This window comes from Calonectris borealis, chromosome 5 (genome assembly GCF_964195595.1).
Source record: "Calonectris borealis chromosome 5, bCalBor7.hap1.2, whole genome shotgun sequence".
NCBI lineage: Eukaryota > Metazoa > Chordata > Aves > Procellariiformes > Procellariidae > Calonectris > Calonectris borealis.
In genome coordinates this window covers 34890475-34915372 of record NC_134316.1, presented here as the reverse complement: position 1 = coordinate 34915372, position 24898 = coordinate 34890475, and the positions used below count along the sequence as shown (strand labels likewise).

At 38.7% G+C, this 24898-nt stretch overlaps 1 protein-coding gene across 8 annotated transcripts in view; it reads left to right on the top strand.

Annotated features, from left to right (window-relative positions):
* MEIS2 (Meis homeobox 2) overlaps positions 1–24898 on the top strand; it is a 173372-nt gene that overhangs the window by 27853 nt on the left and 120621 nt on the right. For 7 of the 8 annotated variants that reach the window (XM_075151778.1, XM_075151776.1, XM_075151775.1 and 4 more), the window contains exon 8: positions 24059–24204. In XM_075151778.1, the coding sequence (XP_075007879.1) occupies positions 24059–24204 (146 nt within the window). Of the gene's footprint in view, positions 1–13910; positions 14013–24058; positions 24205–24898 lie in introns of all 8 variants that reach the window. The other variant, XM_075151780.1, reaches the window with a different exon arrangement.

The window sequence follows — 24898 nt, the reverse complement described above, 5'->3', positions numbered from 1 at the left end:
ATTCCCATGGAAACTACTGCCATTAAGACACATAGGATCTACAAAAAACAGCCATAAAGGTCTAATACTTCCTAATATTTCTGAACAAAATTTCATCATGCCTTACATTTTAGAGGACAATTAATAATAAATACCAGCTTCTTTATTTGCACAGGAAAGTTTTGAATTACTTTTTTCCTCTGGTGGTTTTTAAATGTTAAAGTGAGCTTCAGAGAAAAATAAATTTGTGCTTTCAGTTCGGTTCATTTCTTGAAATAGTAACACTTTTTCAAATCTGTTGGAGAGAATAAACTTATGCAGTAAACTCAAAATTAACTTTAAGGAATTTGCTGCTGTTTGATTGTACTCAATATAGTAATTCACCTCGTGTGCAGGTATGTATGGAGTTGGAGGAAGTAAATGATTCTTAGTTTTCTACTGTTACATATCGGTGGCTTATAAGTGACAGCCCCAGATCTTGGCTGTGTTTGGGTTATTTGTGAAGCCATCTTTACCCCAGCATAAGGAGCGAACACAGGGAAATCATCTGGTGGCAGAGTTGGCACGATGGCCCTGGTGCCCCTACTCCTACTACAGCCGGGGTAGTGAGCACAAGAAAGAGCAAGACAAAGCGGTTTCCCCGTGCTCCACTGACTTCCCAGCTGCTCTGAGTCTGAAGTCCATTGCTAACTCCAGATGCTCAAACTTGGACTGAGTGCTATCCTAAACTGCCGGCCACATAACGTGTGGAAAGAGCTCAAATTATTTTATGGCTGGTTACCTTTGTACACCCTTGGCACTATACGTTCCTTATGCACAGGCTAGGATTGGGGTCTTCTACTTTCTTGTGTAAACAGAGCATTTGCTGTAACTGACAAGAATTGGTGGAGCAGCTATGAAAGTGAGAGAGGGGAATTCAGCAAATTCTCTATTAAGATGTGATTTGTACCATGAAATTTTTTGACAACCCAGGCATTTAATTCTTAAATAAGTAAAGAGTGCTCTTTTCCTTATAATCTTGCGTTATGCCCACCAGCTTATTGTGGCTACACTTGTTTAAGCAATTACATTTGTTTAAACTTTCCTTGGGCCTCTCCACATGCAGCTGTAAGTTGGTAATACCCAGATTTAAGGCAGCCCTTGTTTGCAAAGAGTCCAACAGAAGTGAATATGACAAATACATGCATATAATTTTATTGCAGGACTTGGTGCTAAGGTTTTAAATAATTTACGAGCGTAAAATTCGGAAATTCGCGTGAACTCCCTGTCTAATTTTACACTCCTGCCTAAAGAGGATGGAACATTGCTTAAATAGCACAAATCAGAATTTTTCAGCTTGGAGCTTCCTTCCTAATTCCTCCCACCTCAGATTTACCACTTACTGAGGGTTCTCTATTTCATGGGACTCCTGACCCTGTACATCTGTTAAAGGGGATAGTTTAGGATGAACACAACCTCCTACTCAGTAGGACCGCAGTGTTCTCTTAGCTCCTACTAGATGCTAGAACAAGCAGAGGGCTTAAAGTGAAATCCTTTAGCTGAGCCAAAATCTGTTCTTATTTAGGGACTAATCCAAAGCCTGTTAAATCAACAGAAAGATTTTGGTTGACTTCAGTGAGCTTTGGATCAGGCCCTTCCTTGCTAATACATCTGAAATCAATGGAGCTACATTGGGATTCTGCCAGTAAAAAAAAAAAAGGGAGAGGGACTGTCCTTCTGCTTTATTTGTACAGTACCTAACACTGAGGTCCTGGTGCTCAAACAGTGCTCCCAAGTGCTTCATTGAGACAACAATAATTTTGACTTGATTACATTACTTGGTGTTCATGGACTCGCATTCAGCTGGGTACATCATTCAGTTGTTTAAAGCAACCATGTATGCCATGCATCCACCTCATGCTCAAGCATTATGTTGGTCTTCTAATGTTTTATATCAAGAAATTTCTTGCGAAAAGTAAAAAGGGAGGGTGACAGTTTTTATACCAGGAAAAGATATTTCTTTTCATATTTCTGTGCTATCAGATTGTAAATAAAGCTGTTTTGAATGAAAAATACTCAGTCCATAGCACATGTAAAACCCAGTGAATGTAACTTTTACTGTTAGTTCACTGCCTTGAGAAAATTATTAAAGCCCCATGTCTTCTCTACAGTCAAAAGGCTGTCACCTTTTTATTATTTCTTCATTACTGCCTTTTATTTTTATTTCTCAGTGTTAAATAGAAGTCCAAATTCTAATTTGCCATTTGTTAAAGATTTTAATGTAAAAATTAGCATTATGGAGGTGGCAAATATTTTTAGGCAAGAAATGGCAAAGGATGAAAAGATCCTGTGTGTACATCAGCATAGACCTTCCATTTTCAGAAGAGCCTACGACAACCAAAGTAGAACCTCAGTCTGGCAAACGCTTATACATTGGTTAAATCTGTATATTGCAAGTCCTGTTATTGAAATAGAGGCCCACAGTAGGGTTAATATTGACCACCTCAGCCTTCGTAGGATTTGTTTTCAACTGACACTTTCATTCTAGTCCTAAACTACAAATATTTTCCTCAAAACTGGTAAGTTTTGTTTGTTTTAACTTATTAGACTTTTGATTAGATTTCACGTGCTTCTGAGTCCATGCACTTAAGATTCATTTTGTGTATTCAGATACTTAATATATTTCGTGCAAAACACCTGTCACCATGTGAATGTGTATTTGAGTAAGAAAAAATTCCTGGTTCATAACTCTTTTTGTGTGTGTGGTAAATTTAGACATACCTTTCTAGATGAGAAGCATTAGACTTAATTAATGCTTTAATAGTCTTATTTTTCTTCAACAGTGTTTTATCCATTTTGTGTAAAATGGTAGATTCCATAAGTTTAAAGTATTACAAAATTAAATTTTGATTTAGAGGTTACCGAAATGCTTAATGCATATAGATGTCTCTCATTTTAGGGAAACAGGGATAGGCGGATCTGTGCTAGTATCTCAGCTGACTTACAATTTCAGGTTTCCTGCCCTTTTCATGTGCAAGGATTTAAAAAGAGAAAGATGACTGCAGTACTCATACTTCAGTCCAAGGGAGAAGTAACAATGCAGTTTTCCAGTTAAAAAAGATATACCAAAGACTATCATCTTAGTGTTGAATGTTTCTTAGATTTTAATTACTTATAGATTTTACTGGTTTCTTTCAGTTTTAAGGGACCATAACTGAATTTCCCTAAAGTTCACAACTTAATTTAGTGACTTCAGTTAGACATAGTTGATAGCTAACCACTGTGTACGTGCCTGTTTTCTTCTTTCTGTTTTTTTCTGTCTCAGAATGATGAAATTCATCCTACCTTATCCATTTCCAGAAAATCTTCTGTAGTGCATATCTGCAGTGATAGATGAAACACTTTCATTTAACTGTGAATTGGTTATCCTAATTATTTCCCTGAGTTAGGTCTTATTAGCAGTTTGTATTCCCAGCTTTGAGTATAGTTGGGCATAAAGTTCTGTCCATGAGCAAGGTTTCATGAAAGAAGGGCTTTATTGGTTTTTTTTGTTTTTGTTTTTGTTTTGTTTTGGTTTTTAAGATCTTTCCTTCATTCTATTAATCTATAACTCAGACTCAACTACAGATTTGCCCTTTTTTTTTGTGGGTTTGTTTTCTATTCTGAATCTGAATTTGGGCAGGAATATGTTTCATATAGTCGAACCTTTCTAATCTGGTAATTCATCAGTGACGTTCAGGGTTTGGTTTCAAACCCCTCTCTGCTTTCTTGTAAACTAATCTTACAGTCCTAGGACCACCAAAGAGAATGTCATTTTAGCTAGAAGTCCACACTGTCAGAATTCAGGTTTACTGTATGCCAATTAACCCTCCTTTAAGCTCTTCCAAATGGCTGTCAATCTGGTTTGTTTAAAAGAAATAAGCTGTCCTTTTATTTTAGAACTAGTAAAGAATTTTACATCTTTCTAAAGCAATTTTCTGCATTCTTACCAACTTCATTGATGTGAATGTAACGTACACAATAGGTCAAATACTGACTTCAGTGGGAGTTGATGGGAGCACAGTCTGTATATTTGAAAACAGAATTGATTCAATCTTAGTGTGCCTGTGCAGCAAAAAAAGTCTTATCTCTACATAATTTGTCTTCATATAATCAGAGAATATAGATTTGAGTTTGTTTCTCATGTTATTTTCTATGACTGCCTTACATGAGGTCAGAGGAGCTGCTTATGTTCTTAGTAGGGATGTGTGTGTGTATATATTCTTTTTTCCCTTGTTTATTCACATATAAACATTTTATATGCTTCCTTAGAGAATTTCCTTGTAAGGTTCAGTTGTTCTTAAGAGACTGAGAACTTGTCTAGCACATCATAATTTGTAAACTATGCAAAGAGCACCCTCCAGCTGAGGCAAACCCTAAAACAATTCACTTGGACCTGTTTTGCTTGCCACTGTAGTACTCTTGGATGTAAGGGTCCTAGTTCAAACTGCAGCTGTAACGAGCAGGGTATACCCATGCACGGCCAGATGTCCAGTGGAGGATCCATGTATTGGTCTTCTGTTCAGGTCTTCCATCAAACAGCTGTTTGCTATAGCAGGATCCGTTTTATTTTAGATCATTTGAGAAGGATATTGCTTCTGAACATGAAAAAAACATATAATGCCCTCTGTTCTTATGCCTTCTCCATGCTGATTAGCTGTTCTTGAGTTATCTGTCCTATTTCATGGGAGTGGGGTGTAACTTGTATGAACGAAATGAGATTATTGCATCCAAAAGAAAAGGGAGAATGTCAGTTACACGGTGGGCAGGAATGTTGCTGTTAAATTCAGGTGAAACCGTAGATTTTTTTACTTGTGTGCTTCACCTTAAAACTGAGGAAAAGCTGTATCTCACACTTTCAGAAGAAAGACTTCATTTACACCAGGCTTCTTATGCTTTAAATAACTGATTCAGCAGCCTTGATGTACTCAAATGTTACTTTCTTGCTGCCTTTTTATAACAGTCCTTTAAACAACTTGTTAGGGACTTCTTACCTTATTTTTACACTGCTATAGGTAGAAAACATTGACGTTTAAAAAAAAAGGTTTTCAAAGTAGTTTAGGCCTTTAACATAACACTAGAATATTTCCTTCTGTAAATCATCTCTCATATATTGAAAAGCAACTGTCAGTTGGTTTCCTTCCTGTCTTGTACGTATTTGAGGTTATAACAATAGAATTTCTAAGCTTAGCTCCCCCCCTCCTTTTTTTTTTCCTTTAAGTTAATGACTCTGGGGGGTGGTCTTTCTCTTAGTTACATTAAGTATCAATGAAGGTAGGGGTTTTTGGTGGTGGTGGTTTTGTTTTGGTTTGGTTGGGGTTTTTTTGTTTTTGTTTTTTTTTTAATAGTATGGCAGAGAATAGTAGAACTTAACTGGGGAGGATTAAACCTTTTAAAAGTAGATTTTGTAAAATGTAGGGCATGGACAAAGGTTTGTCAGGTTTTACTTGAATCAGCCCACATCTGTTATAAGAAATGGTAGACCTGCAGACAGGCTATGGCTTTTGTCATGTCCAGGGGAATCCACTGAATCTTGGCCTTCATTTAGGATTCCCTCCTGATGAGCAAATTCCCATGACCGCTTTTGAAGCTTTAAAAGCTTTGGTTTTGTTTTAAAAGGCCTCTGAGCATAGGCAATGTTTTCATAGGCATTTAGAAACAAAAAACTGAGCTTTTAAACCTTCAAATGTCGCTGTGGGGATTCACTTCACTTCTCAGCAGACCAAGTCTGAGATAACACCTGCAAGAAGTGTGTGTCTGTGCGTGTGGATTTTGTGAAAATTGTGATGCACCATCTCAACTGACCCACAAATGTGACAGCAGTGTGTGCGCCTGCATGTAAATCTTATTGTTATATTTCACTGGTATTCATTTTTAAGAGCAAACTATTATTTTGGTTCTATGGAACGACTGATGTGGGTAAGCCAATTTTGATTTTTAGATTTTTTTCATTTCTTCTCCCTGTACGTCCTCTGATGCAAACGCTAACAAATGGTCTTCAGAAGAACAGACTGAGTGAAAGTCCCTGGTTATGTTTCATTATCTGAAGGGTATTGGTTTTTTTGCTTCAGCCTTACTTTTTTCTTCTACAGTTAACTTCAGTTGCACAATAAAAGGTAGTTTTCTGTAAGTAGATGGGTTATGCCATATGTAAACCCAGGTCTGTGATTACTAGATGAGAAATAATGTACAACAGAAGTGAGTGGCCAGATCATCAGACTGGTGAAATAACAGAAATACTCATTGCACTCCTTTTCAATTCCATCCCTTTGCATCTTAAACAACTGAGGTGAAATTTTGTCATGTTTTGGGGGGAAGGGTAAGGGAATTTTCAGAACTAAGGATAGATACTAAGTGAATATATTAACACTGATTTTCTCCTGTCCTGTGCTGTTCTCAAAACACCTGTTAAAACAAATAAGCACATATTTCGGGATTGATGATACTCACTGGCAAACTTGGCACCAAATAACCTGCTGAAACTAAAATGTTGATGCAGAACATGTGCTTAACTTAACAGTCCATAACCCTGTTTTTAGAACACTGAAATACCTACCCTAAGGAAAGCTCATAAAACAAAGGTCTTTAAAGTTCATAGATTAGACCAATGAAGCCATTTTTAAGAATGTGTATCTTCATTGACTCCTATTAATTCAAGATGGCCAAGTGTATGAAATACAAGACAAGAAAGAACCAAAGAAATTTTTTTTTCTTTTGAAAGTGTGCTTTCTGTAGGTTCAGTGGCTAAAGGAATAAGCAGAAAAGGGATGCTTTGGAGAGGCAAGGGATGCTTGGAGAGGCAAACTGCAAACTGCAAATTCTGCATTTGGGAGGATTACATATTGCAGGCAGATCTGAAAGAATCTCTGCTTGGTTTCTAAGGGTATTTAATTGAGCTTTTTACAACATATAATGCTTAATTCTTCTAGAAATTCCCAATGCCCTTAAGATTCTATTGCCTGGGATTAGGTTGAGTAATTTGGAATATCTCTAATCGTGTTTCCCCATGCGTAACATTCCAGCCATGTCTGTCTTACTTTACTGTTAAATATATAATTTATAAATAGATAACAATCCTGATAAGCTTGTTTGAATCCATTCTAGAATGAAATTACTTGTTTTGTATTGTGTGTGATAGCTTCAAGCTGCTTTAGAGTAACTGTCCTCAACAAAGAAGAAATCTTTGTTATATTATTCATCTGGAGGTACTGGAAATTAAAAAGCTGAGCTACTGTAGCAGCTAGGACCTATTATTTCTGAAGTACTCCTGGAGAAATAAGCTTTCTGCACCAGGCACACCTGAATTTGTAATAAATACATGAACACACGTAACTTTCCTTTTTGCACTTGTCCACACAGGGTGTGTGTTTTTTTGTTACTTTTAAATGGAAGAAATTAGAATAGGCTATATTAAGCTGAACAGAATTTTCTTCACTGAATTTTTCTGGCTGTGTAACTTTTCTGACAAATTACTTACTATCTTCCGTTTTACCAAATCTGTGCTTTTTTTGCCTCCAAACTATATGCTTTACTGTTAGACACTTTGGGATATGGTGGTTTTATTTCTCTTTTTCAGGAATAAACCAGAAGCATCTTCTTGTGCTGAATAGCCTGACAGAAAAGGAAAATACAATACTTAAGATGTGAATTGGCGGGGGGGTGTGTGTCAGACTGTGTTTTTTCTCAATGTTCCTTACATTTTTTTGATAACTGAACAAAACTTGGGGGAAAAAACAAGTTGTCCTTAACAAGGAAATTATTTAGAAGTGCAACGTGTTTACGTATCTGGATGAGAACAGCGCATTGTTAGCAGTGACTGCATGCATCGCATGATGCAACCTTTTGACAACTGAGTGTCTGCTGGAGACATCTGTGAAGGGTGACCTTTCGCCCTAAGGAAGAATGCTCTGAAGGTGGGGAATGCCGTTATCTGTCCTGGCCCACCATGCACAGAGGCTGCCCACCGCTGTCCTTGCACCCGCCTGGTTATGTAGCTCTTCAAATACAAATCGGCTGAGACAAAACTGAGCAGATTCTCCCAAAGAAATATGAAAAGCCAGCTTGCTTTCACCTTGGTGGGAAGGCAGAGGTTAAGTCAAGGGCCTCAGACAGTATGAAATTAGAATGAGATCCTTAGCCTTTAAGTAGTCTTATTAACTATTAAGTCACCTGAACAAGGATTGCTAATATCTGATGTGCCTGCCTCTCCCTCCCCTAAGATCACTTACTTCTGTAGATCACTTATTATCAGTGTTGTGGAAACCAGTACATACAGCATGTTATCCTTCAGACACACAGATTCAAGTTATAAATTGTAGTGTGCAGACACAGAAGGCATCAGCTGTTTCTTTTTCAGGTGGTGGGAAAGGGAAGGAGGCGGAGAAGGGCTGGGGTAGGTTGTGGAAGAAATAATAATAATAATATTAATAATAAAAAAAAATGCTGGGAATGTTTTCATAGATTTCATAGAAAAGAAAATTCATTGTACTGTCTGTAATCCGAGAAACTTTCTGTTATCATGCTCTTTTTAATTCACAAGCCTGGATTTCCCGGTACAGGTGACTCTCTGAAAAGCAGCATCGTGTTGGTGATTGCTGCTTCTTGTAATGTGCTGCTGTGTTTGCAGTGGTCGTTCACGGACAGCCACCGGCTGCCTGTTAGTCAACAAGGACCCACATCCCACTTGTTATAGATGAAGTGGTGATTTCTTGTCTCAAGTGGCTGTAGTGTTTTATGTGTGTGGTTTGCACTTGGTTTTGGGTTTTTTTTTTTTTAAGTAAAAACCAGATAATATAAGGATCTTTGGCTGCTAAAAATAAAGCAGCAAATATTCTATCCCAAAAGGTGGAGCAGTCTTGAAGAAAACAGGTTATTCCCCCCCTCAGGCCCCCCCCCCCTTTAGTCCCACAGAACGACTGCATGCTTCAGCACGGATTTCTCTGCTAGTTGGATCCCAGGAGGCTTTATTGAGTGCAGTGCTGCTCGGGGAGTTGCAGCTGTATAAAGTGGGGGGAAAAAAATGTAGTTTGTACGAATTGTTCTTTACCTTGGTTTGGGTTCAGCACGGCAGCTGCACTCCGACTTTGTGTGTGACAGCACAAAGGACAGCAAAAGTGAAAAGCAAGTCAGCAAGTAGAGAGACAAAAGCAACGATCAGCTAATACAGCTCCACATGGCCTAACTAATTTATGAGAAAAAAACTGTTCTGTTCATTGGATCAGCACTCTGAGGAGGCAGGTGGAATTGTAGGAAGTTTTCATTGAGTCTCTGGAGCAACTAAGGAAGCCACTAGAGATTCTTCTCAGTTTGAACTTTATCAGGGTCTACGCTTAATCAATATGGTATTGGAAAAAGAATTAATTACTAAAGCAGAATAAAACAGCTGCATTTTAAACTAAGGATCCATCAATTCAGTAATCTTCCAGTTACAGGCTAGGTGCCGTGAGGATCATTTTGACTTCATGTAATGAGGAACTGAGGGAGTTTCCTCATGAACAGGCTGGGAATTCACATTAGCCTATTTCAGCTATTTGTCATCAGTACAACTCATTTCTCCCCTTCTGAATTACAATTTGTATTTGATATACTGTCAAACCCACAAAATTCCCATATTCATGGAACTGAAAGCATTAATGCGGAAATCATTGTCACCATGAGAAAAAGTCTTAACCTTCCTGAGCCTCTTTATTCTATAGGCTGCGGCTCGAGTGGTTTCATGCCGGACATACCTCTATTGTGTTCATTGTGAGGGTCAGGGACCTGCCTGTTGAAGAAGCAGTAATTTGAACACAGCCTGTAAATGTTTCATCTGTAATTTCCATAATGGTGAATTTCAAGGAGGGCTGAGAAGGGTTATGGGAGATGAATTAGGTTTTTAGTGAGCTCATTAGGAAGCCAAACAGAGTTTAGACAGCAAGGCGGTGAGTGTGGCTGTAATCAGTTCTGCTCGCTTTGTTCCCTGCCTTCGGGACATTTTTTGAAAACTTCATGGCAGGGGCTGATGAGAATATACTGAGCAGAGGCTGCAATCTGATGGTTGACTTGTTGATTTGTAAACCTCTTAATTCATTTTTTGTTCAATTTAATCTTTTCTTTCTTAAGGAAAATTAGTTGAATGTTAGCCCTCTTTGCACTATTCACCTCTTAAATTATGCTCATTTTGAGGAGCTTGTTATGCCTGAATAAACATGAAATGACTTGGCATTTTCCCATAAGAGGCACACCCATTTTAATACCATGTATTTACCATTCCTGGAAATGTCTCATTAACTTCTGAAAATCTGTGAGCATGATATTTTTGGGCTACTGTAACACACCTCTTGGCAGTCACAGAAGGCAGTTTGGTTAATGCCTCATAATATCCATTTTTATTCTCAACATGAAGAAAGGCTCTCTATAGAAAATTGATGCAGTTTGCTCTGCTAATTTTCATGCTCATTCCAATTAATTTAACATGACCCAGATTTTCTTCCTCGGGCTCATCCTGACTAATTAGTAAGGCAACACCTAGAACAAGTTCTGTTTAATAACATTGAGGAACACTAGTTGTGAGTGATTTTGATGCTAATAAAGATATTCACTGATGGGACAGATATTTGATGTCAATTATAGTATGTAATTTAGAAGTCCCAATGTGCTGGATAGAGTATAGGAAGGCTGGCAAATCACTGTGGGAGATAATTTTTTTTCTTTTTGTTAAAAAGACTTCCAAAGCACCTAGCTATCCTCAGGGACCAATTAGTTTATTTTTTTGGTACAACTAGTAATATTGTCAACTAATTCCACAGTAATACATGGGGTGGTGCTGCTAAGGACGTACAATCTGTGAACCACCAACAGCCAGGGCCCAGGCTTGCATTATTTACTGAACCTTTATTACATACGGGAAAAGCCATCATGGGTACCAGAGAGCAGAACTAGCCGAGGAGAAAAGGATAGCCTACTCATCTCCTTGATTTAGCTTCTCTTTCCTTGCCATTGTCCAGGTGAATCTATTTTGTAAGAAGTAAATGGGGTTGAAAAGGCCTTTTCAAGAAGTTAGTTCTTCCTAAATGAATTATGAATGCTGGCATTTCTTATTTCAGAAAAATGGCCCCAGACCTGCACTCCATGTGATAATTCTTTCCTGCTCTCTGAGAGCCAGGGAGAAGTTATCTCCATCCAAACGTGCAGGGCTCGTGCTCAGGTAAGTGTCCACGCTGGGAAGAGACTGGCAGCACAGGCAGGTCCCGGTTCCTCCTCCTCCCTGGGAAAGCTGGCTCGCTCCGTGGGTGTCATCCACGCTGACAGAAACACAGTGTGTGTGGCAGGTGAAGAGCGAGGTCCAGAGAGTGTTTTGTCATTGAGTTCATCAGAGGTAGAAATGGGAAATGCCAAATCTTAGTTTTTCACTTGTTCTCTCAGAACAAATTCCCATGTCTGCCACAGGAACCAGAGATGGATAAAGGCTAGATGACAATACTGTTCATACTTCATGATTTTGATTAGCCACAGATACAAAAACCTGTATTTACCAAAGTTTCAGCACTAAGACTTGTTTTTGCTCCTAGTAACGTAAATGGAAATACTGCTATTTGGCTGAAGAAGAAAGGAAATAAGATGTCCTTGTGTATCTATTTTGATCACAAGTACTTATGTCCAAGAACCTGCCTTCAACGGAGTGTTTCAGGATGTAAAGAAAGCATGTTCTCTTTAAGATATGCATTTAGAGATGAAGAAGAATTAGTAAAAACAATAACCATACTCAGACTTGAAAAAATGAAAAAATGCTCAAATGAGCACAGGAGTGCATTGACAGGTTTGCCTTTAAAAGTAATAACATATAATATTCACTTATCTAAGAGCCACCACCAATTAGTATCAAAAAGAATATTATGTATTACTTTTAAAGCAGTTTTCACTGAAAGCTGTGTTCCTTGCTCATTTCAGCACTTTTGAAAATTCTTATCCCTAAAGTTTTCTGAAGGTCACTTTCTGAGCCAATAACAGAAAAGGGAATAGAATATCTTGTGTTAGATAATGCTCCAACACTATTAGCATCTCAATTCTTAGGTGCTGCATAAATGTCTGGTAAGTTTTAAAAGCTGACATAGTAAAACACAGGTAAAAATATCTTAACTACAAAATTGCAAAAGGGGGTTAATGTCTTTGAGGCAAATCTTCATTGCTGAAATCCTATTTGCTTTTTTTTGACTACTGAGCCCTCTTTTTGGCATCATTTCACAGAGTTTTTAAGAGGAGGGGGAGAAAGAGAGAGATGGAGGGACTGTGTGAAGTTTCTTCTAGCGCATAATGCATTTTAAACATTGTAGTTTCCGGACTGATGCCACTAACCAGCTGAGAAACAATTCCTGTAAACAGCCTTGCAGTAAGGAGTCAGAGATGACCATGTCTACGGTGATTCCTAGCTGGTGACAATTCTGTTGTTCTGGGTCAGTGGTGAATACCTCGCTCAAATGGTGCAAAGTCAGCCAGTTCTTAATTTTTTATCTCCTCAAGAGTGCATTCAGTGACTTTATCACTGAGAAGAATGACTCCCCTGCCTAGTGTGATCAAGATCTGGAAATTTGCTGCATCAGCACGTTTAGCCCAGACTGCTGCTTGATTGGTGGGGCTTAGATTTGATCTTATGGCATACATGTCAGTTCTTTAACTGGCTAGGAGAACAGCCTGTCCAGGGGGAAACTCGGTTTTACCCATCTGAATGAAAAGAAGTCTCGTAACCTGCCAGGTTTTTCATTTGGGGTTCCTACATACAGCCAACCCTCTCTCGTCTGAAGGGGGGTGTGGGGTGATGGAAGTTCTCTGGAGCCCAACTTATGATGTCTTTTCCTAGGAAGAGCTCAGGGACACAAACCAGTCTGGGAAGACTGTAGGCACTGCATATTTGTCTTTTGCAACACTTTCTGCTACAATGAAATGAAATTACAGGCTTATGAACAGAAAAGCAAAGCATCAGGTGTCAGAGTGGGAGTCTGTGCTTTTTAGTTTTGTGCTGTGAACTTTTAGGCAAATAGTGTTATAACAAGCCAGTGCCCTGTGGTTTTGCTATTTTTATGCTTCCTTGTTTTCTAAATCAAATTAATGGAAACCTTTGTCAAACACTTTTCCTCATGTTTCTATGAAATTATGCATTGCTCATCACTTAAAGCAGATCCAAAGCATCCTATGGGATAGTTTAGGCGCAGAGAGAGGAGAAAGCCATGGCCTTCCCTTCTTTTTTGTTTGTTTTTTTTACGATATTATCCAGTTACTGGAAACAATCCATTAAAACTGTTAGACGGGAGAAAATAAGTTGCTTGTAAGCCTTTCTGATATCATAAAGATCTCTTTTTGGTTTTTTTTGTCAAATAGTTGAAACTTTCTGAGCAGAATTCGCATGCCTGTATGCTTGCTGCTTCTTCCAGTTTGAGGTATTTGGATATTCTTAACTGTATCTTCCCTCGTGGCTGAAGCCAGACTCTAAGAAACTAGCAGGGACTAACTAGGGGCTTCGGTTCTCAAATGCTTGCTCTTATAATCTGTCTACTGAACCTGAAAGACAAAATGTTTCAGGCCTTTCCAGTAACTACTTTTAAGCATCCAATATATGTAGCAGATGAGGTATAGATGGTTTACACTTTACCTTTACAAGGCTTCTTGGAGGAAAAGACTCTTGAAAACTGTTACCCCAAAAGTAAATACGGGCAGGTCCAACGCATGCAGTTGTTGGCTGGAACGTGATTCACCAGTGGGAGCAAGCACCAGATCGAGCCCTTTGTTGAGAGCACCAAATAGCATACCACTTATAAACAGTATTAGTTATGTTTCCAAATACCTAGCACACTATATTTAAAGTACAGGCTTTAACTTAAACCTACAAGAGCAGACTGTCAGTGTTCCCACGTAACCCTTCACATTCTGGCATTTTCCAGACTGCCAGCCAAATGAACACTTTAGGAGGAGGTGCATATATATGTCCGCAGCACCCAGCGGGTTAATCCACCCTACTGTGCATAGGTGTTGGAGCTCTTATGGTATGTAAGACTTGCCAAGTTTGGAGTTGTTTTGTATTTTTTTTATTTTTTCTGGGTTATGCATTCACAGCAAGCATCTTTTCTGATGCTGCTCAGGTGTTTGTGAATGCATATTGAGACCATGCTCTTATTTGTGTTTTATGTAACATACACATTTGTGTACATTTTATCACCTGGAAAAGCTTTTATGGTTCATTTTGACACTTTGCTATTAAAATATCTTTTTTTTTTTTTTAAGCATTCAGCCATCCTCCATTTTTTTAAATACATCTCAAAATAGACTAATGTGTGTTTTGGACTTGTGGCCTAACAAATGTCCTTTTTAATAACTGAAGCTTTTAACTTAGTATCTCTCAGGAATAAACGTCTGTTACATTTCTAGTCCTAACTTTTTTTTTTTTATAATGATGAAAAAAATCCTATGAATGTATACTTGTATGCAATATTTCAGCTGGGGCTTTTTTAATAGCTAAATAACCCTGAAAAGAGAGGTTTCTAATGTGGACAATACATGGACTTTTGCTGAATTAGTGGGCATCATTTTAAGGGATGTCTCCTGAACAAGCACTTGCGTCCAACAACATTAAAATATCTCACAGTTTATAAGTCTGTAACAGCTATAAGGAAAATTGAGATGCTCTGATGGCTATTTTCCTTTTCATAAAAAGCCATTTTTATTCTTGAAGAAACAACATTAATGATTTAATGAAGAACAGTAGTACAGGATGTTAGCAATCATCTACTTTAAGTTCTCCACGTTCTGCTATATATAAACAACTGCAAAATGTTAAAGGTTAAATATTGATGAGATATTATTGAACTTAATTACTTAACTTCAACTACAGGTAGACTTTTAATTGAACTTGGCTATTTTGCCCACATTTGATATTATTCTAATGACAAAAATAACAGGATAGCAAATAAGAAATGGTACTTAAAATAAAATATAACTTTTTAATGTGTACTAACTTTGGCACAGTTGATTGAGGAAACTAAAAACACTATCCCACTTACTCCAATAGGGATAGAGAACTAAAAAAAAGAAACTAGTCTCTTAAAGATGATGTGCTTTAGGCAAAAAAAAAAAAAAGTTTTTTTGTCTCCTGATTTCTTTAATGACTTGTTATTGTTGTCTCAGCTGTAGCCAAAGTCTGCAGCTGGTATTCTTAACAGAATTACTACAAGAATGCTAAAAATATTTCTCTAAAAATATATTAAAAAGCAATTTAAAAAGAACTCCATTTAGACTGCAGCACAAGGACATTTTGTGTGACAGTGTTTAGTAGGATGAAAAATTCAAACAGAATAACAGCTATTTACATTCACACTGCAAAGTAATTACCGAAGCAGACAAAATACTTAAACCTAATTTAACAATGCTTTCCTTCAGCCTGGGTGCCAAAACCTGGGAGTAAACATCCCAACTTGTGCTGAGGTGGGGAGGGGGGGGGAACTGAAGTTAAAACCATATAGAAACACTTTCCCGGTGACATGCGAAGTGAGTTTCACTTTTAAACAGAGGAGCATCATAAATAAGCATAAACCCCAAGTTTTAATGAGTATATCTCCTCTGGAATTGTGCAGTGCTTGCAATTCTGTGTGAACAAGACAAGGATTTGGTCTTACACTCCTTACTCAGGCAAAACTGCCACTGACATTAATGATAATTTTGCTTGAATAGAACAAAGTGCTTGATGGCAGTTATGCCAGCATGAGGGGTGCGAGATTAGGATAAACCTGCAAAAAAGTACAACTTCAAATGGCTGTACCTTTGACTTCTCGAGCTAGCATTTCCTCCCACTACAAGGATCTTAATTATAACATTTGCTGGTTCAAAGATTAACATTTAGCATTCTGGGAAAGACTTTCTGGACTTTAGTAACCTGATCAGTACGGTCTCCTTTTGGTCTCTGCCTCTTTCTGGTTCTTTGTATTGCAGGGGAGATGATAGTATCTGGCACATTCCTTGGATGACTTGAAGATAGCAGCCTTCTGTGTTTGGGGCTGAAAGATTGTGAACTCTGTGTTAGCAGAAATGCCACACAGGGGAAGTGAATAGAACATTAAAGAAGCTTTAGCTTTAGGTACTGCAGCGCAAGCAGAGTTGAATTTGAGAGCTGGGACTTAAGTGGACATTTGTCCCTGCTTTCTTCCTTAATAAAATCTGAGTGTTAACTGTGGATAAGGGCATTTGAGAGATCACTAAAAATGAATCATTGAGTGCCCAGAAGAGCTTTATTATGATATACTATAGAGAGCTTTAGAATATACCGTGTACTTTTTATGTGCTTATTGGATGCATGTATGAGTTACTATTACAGAAGTAAATTGTTTTGTTCTTGGCTACAGAAGCAAAATTATTCACCAAATTAAGACGACAAAATAAAACTCATCAAAAACTGGATCTGTGGGGTTCTTTCTGGCCCTGTGTTCCCATCTAATTTTCTTTTGCCCCATGAAAGGCTATTGAGTGAAAAAACACAAGCTCCAACCAGCAATGTTTGTTGTGCTTGTGTGTTTGTAATCCATTTTGAAAAAACCTGACACAAACACTAAATCTGGAAAAAATCTCAGTGCAGAAATCCTGACTGACCAAACTGAGTTAAAAACAAAACCCAAAAAACTAAATTTAAAAAATCCCCAGACTGATATCAGGTTCCAGGACTGAGTCCTTGTAGGTAGAGCCAAGAGATGTCACTTGGTTAAGTTTGTTTGCCCCAGTAGCAATTAGATAGAAGGAGTTATTCTGCTCCTGAAGTTCCGCATGGATGTTGCTGCTGCCCAGATAACCAGTGTGAAAATACCATGGAAAATAAATTATTAAACTATACTGTTATTACTAACTTGCCAGCTCCAGAGAAACAAATGCAGCCACATTTACATATGTGTCCATCTGTCTGTTTTTACACTTTATGTCTTCAGCCAGTGGGTGAAATTGTTTTAATCCAAGCTGCAGTCTGATTTTTTTTTTCCTTGTTTTTTCTGCTGATATTTTTCTGTGTGTGTATATTATTTGTAGATGGACACGCATATTCTTGACAGTAGCTAGTTCTTAATTGTCCTTTTAAGTAACCTAATCTATGTGGCCACGGTAGTTTTAACTGGAGTAAGCAGCAGAGTTCTCCATGGATAATTTTCGTTAGTTAGCAGATTGTTACCATCTCAATGTTGCTGAAATCCCTAATCTCAGGTCAGCGTGAAGCTGCAGTGGTTACAATCCTGTTGCCTGATGCAGTGTGAATGGAAGTGCTTTCTGTCAGAAACATGTGGTCTCTTCAGTGGAGAGCCTGCGTAAATCCTGTGTAAATAGAGGGAGGCTAACAAAGGATGAGCCCCTGCAGCTCAGAGCATTTGGAGCCATTTGGAGGCTGAATTTGCTAAATGCTGCTTATACCGCCTGAAAAGTTGAAGAGAAAGGAGCATAAAATCCCTTCTTTTTTCTCTTTCTGCTCCTACCCTGGGGGGAGGGTGTTAAGGGCCAGGGAAGCCTGAGGTAAGCCTATGAAGACTGTTTTTTCAGTGCTCTTTTGAGTGTGAAAAAGGTGGCATGGGTCACTGTCCCCTCTTTAATGTCGGAAAACCCACACAGTTAGTAAATGTTGCATGTAAACTAAAGCATTTCATCCCTTCTCCTGCACTCCACGGCAGTGGGCCATGAACTAGTCACTTGAAAATTGCGGAAAAATTTCACTTCAACATGTCCGGACAGTTTAGCACAGCAGGAACGTAAGAGAGATCAGTAATTAGCAGGTTGCTTTACTGTTCCCCTCGTCTGCATTGGAACACTTTTTTCACCTGATGTGGATTTTCACCAGTTGGATTATAATGAACGAACCACAAACCTACTGGCTGTATAAAAGAGCTTAAAATTTAAACTGGTGTTTATTGGTTTTGTCTTTAAAAAGCCAGGAAAATATGTTGTTGGCTTTTGAATATAATCTCTAAGAATTCTCAATTCACTTCACAAATAAACACGAGCTTTAAACATAGGCAATTAAGGGCACAAAAAACCCCAGTCTTTTTTCTTATTTTTGGACAGGAAAATAATAAAAGGGGAAATGTGAAACATTACAGTTCTGCAAATAATTTCGAAAGATTTGAATCACCAATTTTATAACATGCACAGCTATAACAATAACATAGCTGGAATGTTCCTACCTTCGAGTAAATGATAAAATATTTGTAAATGCCTTTTTGAAAATAAGATAAATTAGCGATTATAGGAAGGCATCTATCCAGAAATAGGAAATGAACAGTTTTTATTCTGTCTCTTGTTGTAAATACACTTTAGATACCAGATACCATGCAACTCTTTAAGCCTTTAGCACATATTGCCAGGTGGCAATGGGGATTTGCTCCTGACCAACAAACTATGCTAAAATGTGATTAGACCGAGTAGAATAGCTTTGTAGGTAAGGTCTGAGAGTGGCTTAAGTTTTCTTCCTTTTCTTCCTATTTAAATTTACAGTAGTTATTAATGCCCAGGTTGTGTGAAATTCGTACATGACATCTTTATAGTATCAGCCCAGTTGAATTGCTGGGTTACATTCTGGAAAGTAAAAGATCTTCTAAAAGAAGAGCAGAGGGGCAGTCTTCATCTCCTCCCTGCTGCTAGAAGGGCAAAAGAATAACATCTTCCATAGTAAGAGAGCTGGTAGTGCTGTATGTCTGAAGTTCCTTCTAGTGCACCAGTGTCCAACCTTTCTCTCTCTCCAAGATGCTCACTGAAATATATGACATAGGACCATGAGACATGTGTCTGGTGTCTCAGAGACACAAAAGGGGGAGGGAATGCAGGGGGCTGATTACAGCAGCTCACTTGAGGACACCCTGCTCCAGGATGGGACAAGTGGTGGCTGAGCATGCAGGTCAACCTAGGATGCCTGTGTCAGGCCTAAACAGCTTCTGATGGCAGCTTTCCTCTTGCAGTCAAGTAATTCAGCAAAACCAGCACACGTACTGTCAGAGCACTGCTGAAGATGGCACAGCTCTAAGCTGGGATGCCCACTTGAACTGTTTGCGGTTTTCAAAGTCCCAGGTTTGCCACCCATAACCTATCCTAACTCAGTTTCCCTAGGCAGTAAGATGCAGTAGATAAGTATTGCTTCTGTGGTATGAGGAGACTAAGTCAACTTCCATGAACAGTGATTGTTAAGAGGAGGAGGAAAAAACGCCACAGCCAGCACTTCATTCAAAGAGCTGTGATCTGCTGAAGCTGTAAGGCTGGAAGTCTGATGATTTTAACAGGGTGGAATGAAGATAAGGAGTTCTCCTGAAAGGTCTTTGATTCTGAGCTGACCTTCCCTCTCTATTAGTCCTCCCTACAGCACAGACTGTCTTATCTTCAAAACGTATTCAAACACTTCTCTTTCCAGCTTTTTGGCAGTGGTAATTAACCAGATTTTTAAGATTTTTCTCTGGTGGTGCTGTGGATCATATTACTAAGTTGAACATCCTTATTAATAATGGTTTACAATACTTATGTATCCAGATAGACACATTATAAGTACAAACAAATAATTGCAAATTGTGAATATAAGCTGCATGCAGATTCTCCTCTTTGTTTTGCATTTATATCTACATATTCTACTCCATTGAAATATTGGACTAAAAGATTGTAGAGTAGTTTACTTAAGATCAACATAGTGCACTGCAGCTTTCCTTTTCAGAATCTTTCAACTTGGTTTTCATATTGCTTGCACTATTTTTACGAAAATGGTGAAGTGTCTTGTCTTCTCCCACCTTAGATACCCCTGCTCTTCTCTCTTTTCCTTTAGCATGACAAACCATAAAGCTGTAAGGGACCTCTCATGGTGAAGAAACTCAAACACTGGGTCCTGAAATGTATTTTTCCAGAAATCAATCTTCTTGCTGTTCTGCTTGTTATGATGGTAATAGAAACAATTTCTGGAGTTTGAATCTGGGCTGTTACCAGGTTTCTGTGCTTTGGCCTGACTGGGTTCTCCTTTTCAGTTATCATTTTGCATAGATTGGGAATCTATTATTCATCCTGTTCACAAATGGTGAAAAGACTGGATGAGCAGCTTCTAAGCAGCACTCGCTTCATCTCTTGCTGGGTCTTTACTCTGTGAGGAACACAAACAAGGACTGAGATAATACTGATAGTGTGGAGGACTGTCAAAGAGGAATTCATTGATACAATAAGGTTGGATTAGCTGGACTCTGTTTCCCAAAGAGTCCTTGGTTGTATGAACATCGGGGTCAGTAAGTTAGTCTGTCCAAGGAAATCAGTTTGCAGCAAGTTGTTTGAAATTATGGTGCAATGGAAACCCCGCTCTAACTACTTACTGAGTATTTTTTTAAAGAAGAGGTAGTCTCCTTTGCTTTCAATGCAAAATAATTTATCTTGTGGGAAGAAACCCTCAGCACATGCTAAAAGTGTCTGCACACAGAGCTAGTGTGGAAGCCTAACTTCCCGCTGTGTAAAGAAGACTTGCATCTTCAGCCTCCTCCACAAACCCCTCCCCTAGAAGAGAAGGTCTCTAAGGAACCCCGTGTGGGTCACTTTGCAAAGTTTCTAGTAAATTCTCTCCATCTTTTATAGGGATTATTGAGACTATTATACAGATTATTGACATAATCTTAAATAAGCTGGGTAATATGCCTCATTCTCTACTGGCTTGAACCCTGCGTAATCATTGACTTCTCCACAAAAAGAGTGCCACTTAAGAGTTCTCCACTTTCCTAGAACTGTGGTAGAGTTTTGCAATCACTTGTACTGTTTGCACAAGAATAAACGAGTGAACAGTGTGCAAAGCAGGAGAAAGTCACACTTCTTTTTTTTTTCTGCTGTGTGAAAGAAAGAGTCAGTGGGCCAAAATCTAGACTTAATTTCCCCACTAGAAAATTGGAATAACTATGCTTATATAATTCAATTTCCATACAAGTTAGGACTTGACTCTACTCTTCTTTCAAATTACCATCCAAATCAGGATATGAACAGTTCACATAGCAGAATCACTTGTAATGATGGTTTAAATGATTTAAATTTGGATTCTTTCATACAGCAGTTAAAAGTATACTCAATCCAGTCTTCAACAGAGTGACTTTCATGTCTGTTCATTTTATTTAACTTTTGATGATGTCTTTTTCTTCATTTAAAGTAACTCATGTTTATTTGGATACAGCAAACTAAGATCAGTCCCTCCATATCCAAGAAGTAAATCATTCCATCTTGGAAAAGTCAGTTATGGGCTACTTCTATGATTTCTTGCCACTAGAAACCGTACCCACTAATGTGAGTGGTTGTAGTGCTATTAAAGATATAACAGTACAGCTTAACAGGATCAGGCCTGTAGTTCACCAGGAGCAACAAATCTTGCTGTATTCATCTTCTGAGGTCATTTGGAGGTATGATATTTGGATTTCTTTTCATGAGGTTATGGAACAGATCAGGGAAGCACTGACTCTTACCATTTCAACCGCTGATTGAGGTGGGAAGGCAGTGGAAGCTTTAGCTGAACTTTCATCTCCTGGGCTGCTATTAGCTTTTTAAAACAAGGAAATTAACAACCTCTCCGAAAGGTCTAAACACTGATTTAGGATGTAGGTGACTCCTGCTGAGGATGCTCACAAACAGGAGAGTATGTATATGCAGAGAAACAGGAATTTGTCCATACAGAGAGTGCACCAGTGCTTCTGTGGTGCGAAAGGATGGTTCAGAGCCTAAGGTTTACAGCTCCACGCATCCTGTGCATACACACATAGCTTTTACATAAAGAGACAAAGATATCTCTATCCGCACAACAGATAGACAAACAGACTGACTGACTTCAAACTTGCACTTTCAGTAGGGATTTTTTCCCCCCATCTCCGGGTACTGCTTTTCAAAATTGCCTGAGGCTACAGTACAGCACCTCAGATCCCCAAGGCCCATTGCCTGGCTCCTAATAGCCACTCTCCATCTGTGTCACATGAACAGCTGATGAGATAGCTCCAGTGTCTGTATTTTGGAGAGCATATCCACCCAGGTTAAAATGCTGGGGTTGCCAAGGAGCAGTCAGAAGCCATTAGTGTTTGTGAGAATTTGCCTTGCAGCAGTTCCTTGACATAGTGGAAAGTGTGTGTGTGTGTGCGCGCGCACGGGCACGCGAATGTGTGTGTGTGTGAGAGAGAGAGGGGTAGGGTGGAATATATGGGGGGGGAGAGAGCAACGGAAAGGAGTGCTTTCTAAATAACCAACATCTTGCAAAAGTGAACAGTTGGTTACAGCGTTTAGGGCTTCCATAATCTCTTCGATTAGTTTGCTGTGATTCGACTCTCCTTTCTCTACCATTAGAAGAAACAAACAAAAAAGAAAAGGAGCATGAGAAAGAGAGCAGCGACTTCAGGGTCTTGCTCTGGTGTTTGGGCAGATGGAAAGGAGCTGCTCTGCCTTGGGGCAGGGTGGTTGTAATGAAGTGGCCTGTCAGTCTGTAAATAGTGAGGGTCATCTCTTCCATGTGATGGAGGGTATCACATTGCAGTGAAAATGGAAATGTCAATAAAATTAATCTGCCAGCTCTTTGCTGTGGCTTTTTCTGTCTCTCTGGTCCAAAAGGGTTGGTTTTTCAGAGGGGAGGCAGTGGAAGAAGGGTGATCTGGCACAGGAGGGAAGATGGAGCTGAAATGCAAGTTTTGAAGCAAATGGACTGTATGTAGCAGCAACGTATTTCGTTTAGTAGCACTACAGAGCTAGACAAGGCTATAGGAATTAGCTCGTGAATCTATAGCATTCCTCAGGAAGCTATGGAGCGTCTAGCTCAGGCTACATTGAGCACAGAGTTTATTGTTTTAGGCTTTCTTGGACAAGGTTTTTACTTAGCATGGGATTTATGGCATTTACTGCTAATGAATGTCTATTCTTAAATTACAAAAACCACCGTCTCAGCACAATTCCCAGATGTCCTTCCAGGACCTCGGCTTCTTAAACACCAGCAGGGAGCATAAACTCTCCACTTCTCTGTTTTCCTCTTTCGTGTGGCTCCGGGCTAATGATGTGTAAGGAAAACACAGCAATCTATAAAGTCTCCGTGCTGTCCCAGTATTCTTCATTTATTTTGCATTTGATTATGCCACAAGTCGGATCTTGTTTCTTTCCTTTTTTTAAAGTTATTAGTTCAAATATTAATGTAGGAATATGGCATATATTGCTGCTCTTGATTGATGCCTTCCCAAAAACAGGAAGACGTGCTCGTATGAATTTTAAGAAAGTAGGGGTCCTGCAATGCCTTGCCAGAAGAGTTTTTCAGATACATAATTTAGATGCCCTCCAGGCAGGCTTTCAAGGCATTTTTGCTGGAGGGCAAGAAAAAATAACTATGACTGTTAAAAGTAAATGATTTTTGCTAATGCACAATTAATGCCAGGGAAAAGCACAGAAGAGAAAGATGTTGATGGAAAGTTCTGATTAAGTGAGAGCTCTACCTTGATGTGCATCTTTTTTTTTTAATTATAATAATCACTGATGCAGAGATGTAGAAGTTTTCATGTCATGCAAATGCTATATGCAGGGTCATACTAGGTGTACGTGTTTGTGCGTGCGTATGTATGTGTGTTGGGAGGTGATGGTTACGGGGAGGGGCTCATCTGACAGTGTGTTATGTGCACTGAACGGTGACATGGTTACTGCCACCTCTGCAGAGGGCCTCGAATATATAGACTACAGAACATTTAACTTGATTACTTATAGTACGTATTCAGAATGGTTGTAGGGATGCATTTACAGTGAATGGGTTTTCTTGTGGCAGGTTTTCCCACATTGAATCCCATAATTGACAAAGAGCTATTGCACTATGTCAAGCACACAATTATAATTGAATTAATGATATATGCATGTGTGAAACGCAAAATTAGTGTTTGGAGAGACATGGTTTCTAATTTTTACATATTTGTATCAGCACTCATATATAACGAGAAACTCTATGTGCCTGATCTAGCAAATCAAAATAAAACTGTCGTAGTGTTTTGGAAATTAATGATACTTTTTGGCTTCTGTATTTTGCTCATTAAATGTCTTCTCCTTCCCGTTTTTCTCTTTGTTGTAGGAGACGGTTTAGACAACAGTGTAGCCTCACCTGGCACAGGGGATGACGATGACCCGGACAAGGACAAAAAACGTCAGAAGAAAAGAGGCATTTTCCCCAAAGTAGCAACAAATATCATGAGAGCGTGGCTTTTCCAGCATCTCACAGTAAGTGGTGCCCAAAACCAAAACAGATTTCTATTCATGTGCCTAATGAGGTTTATTCATCGTTATTAGAAATCAATTGTCCCCATAATTTTTGGACCATTATTAGGGCTCAATTATTGTTGCTTTCTTTTTTTTTCCCCTAGATTTTTTTTTCTTGGCTCTTGGAATCATGACAAATCAGAAAGAAACCTATATATATATATGTATATATACACACACATACATGCCCATAGAGAGAGAAAGAGAGAGAGAGTACAAAGCCTTAGCATGGAATAGCACTTACATGTAAAGTAACCATTTTTCACTTTGAACTATTCAAAATGTTCCTAAGGACAAAAAAAGGGGTTTCTTGCTTTAGCATATATAAAGCTCTGCCTTCTGGATTCTTTATTGCTGGCCCCTGTTTACACAAACTTCATAGATATGTGGTGGAAGAGACAACCCCAGTCTGTGTGCGCTGATGTACACTGTGGATGTTAGAGAAGTCTAAGCAGCAGCTTGCAAACTTGTCATTGTTACTTTTTGTGAGAAATATAGAAGGCTTACAGGTTCCGTAATTCTTCAGTTGTGTAACAGAGAGAATAACCACCTTTCTAGCTTCTCTTCAAGTCCATTATGTTAAAAGCTAGCCATATTCACATTTGGGGGAGAGAGATTAAATATGCGAAAAAGCAATGCTTTCCATGGGCTATCT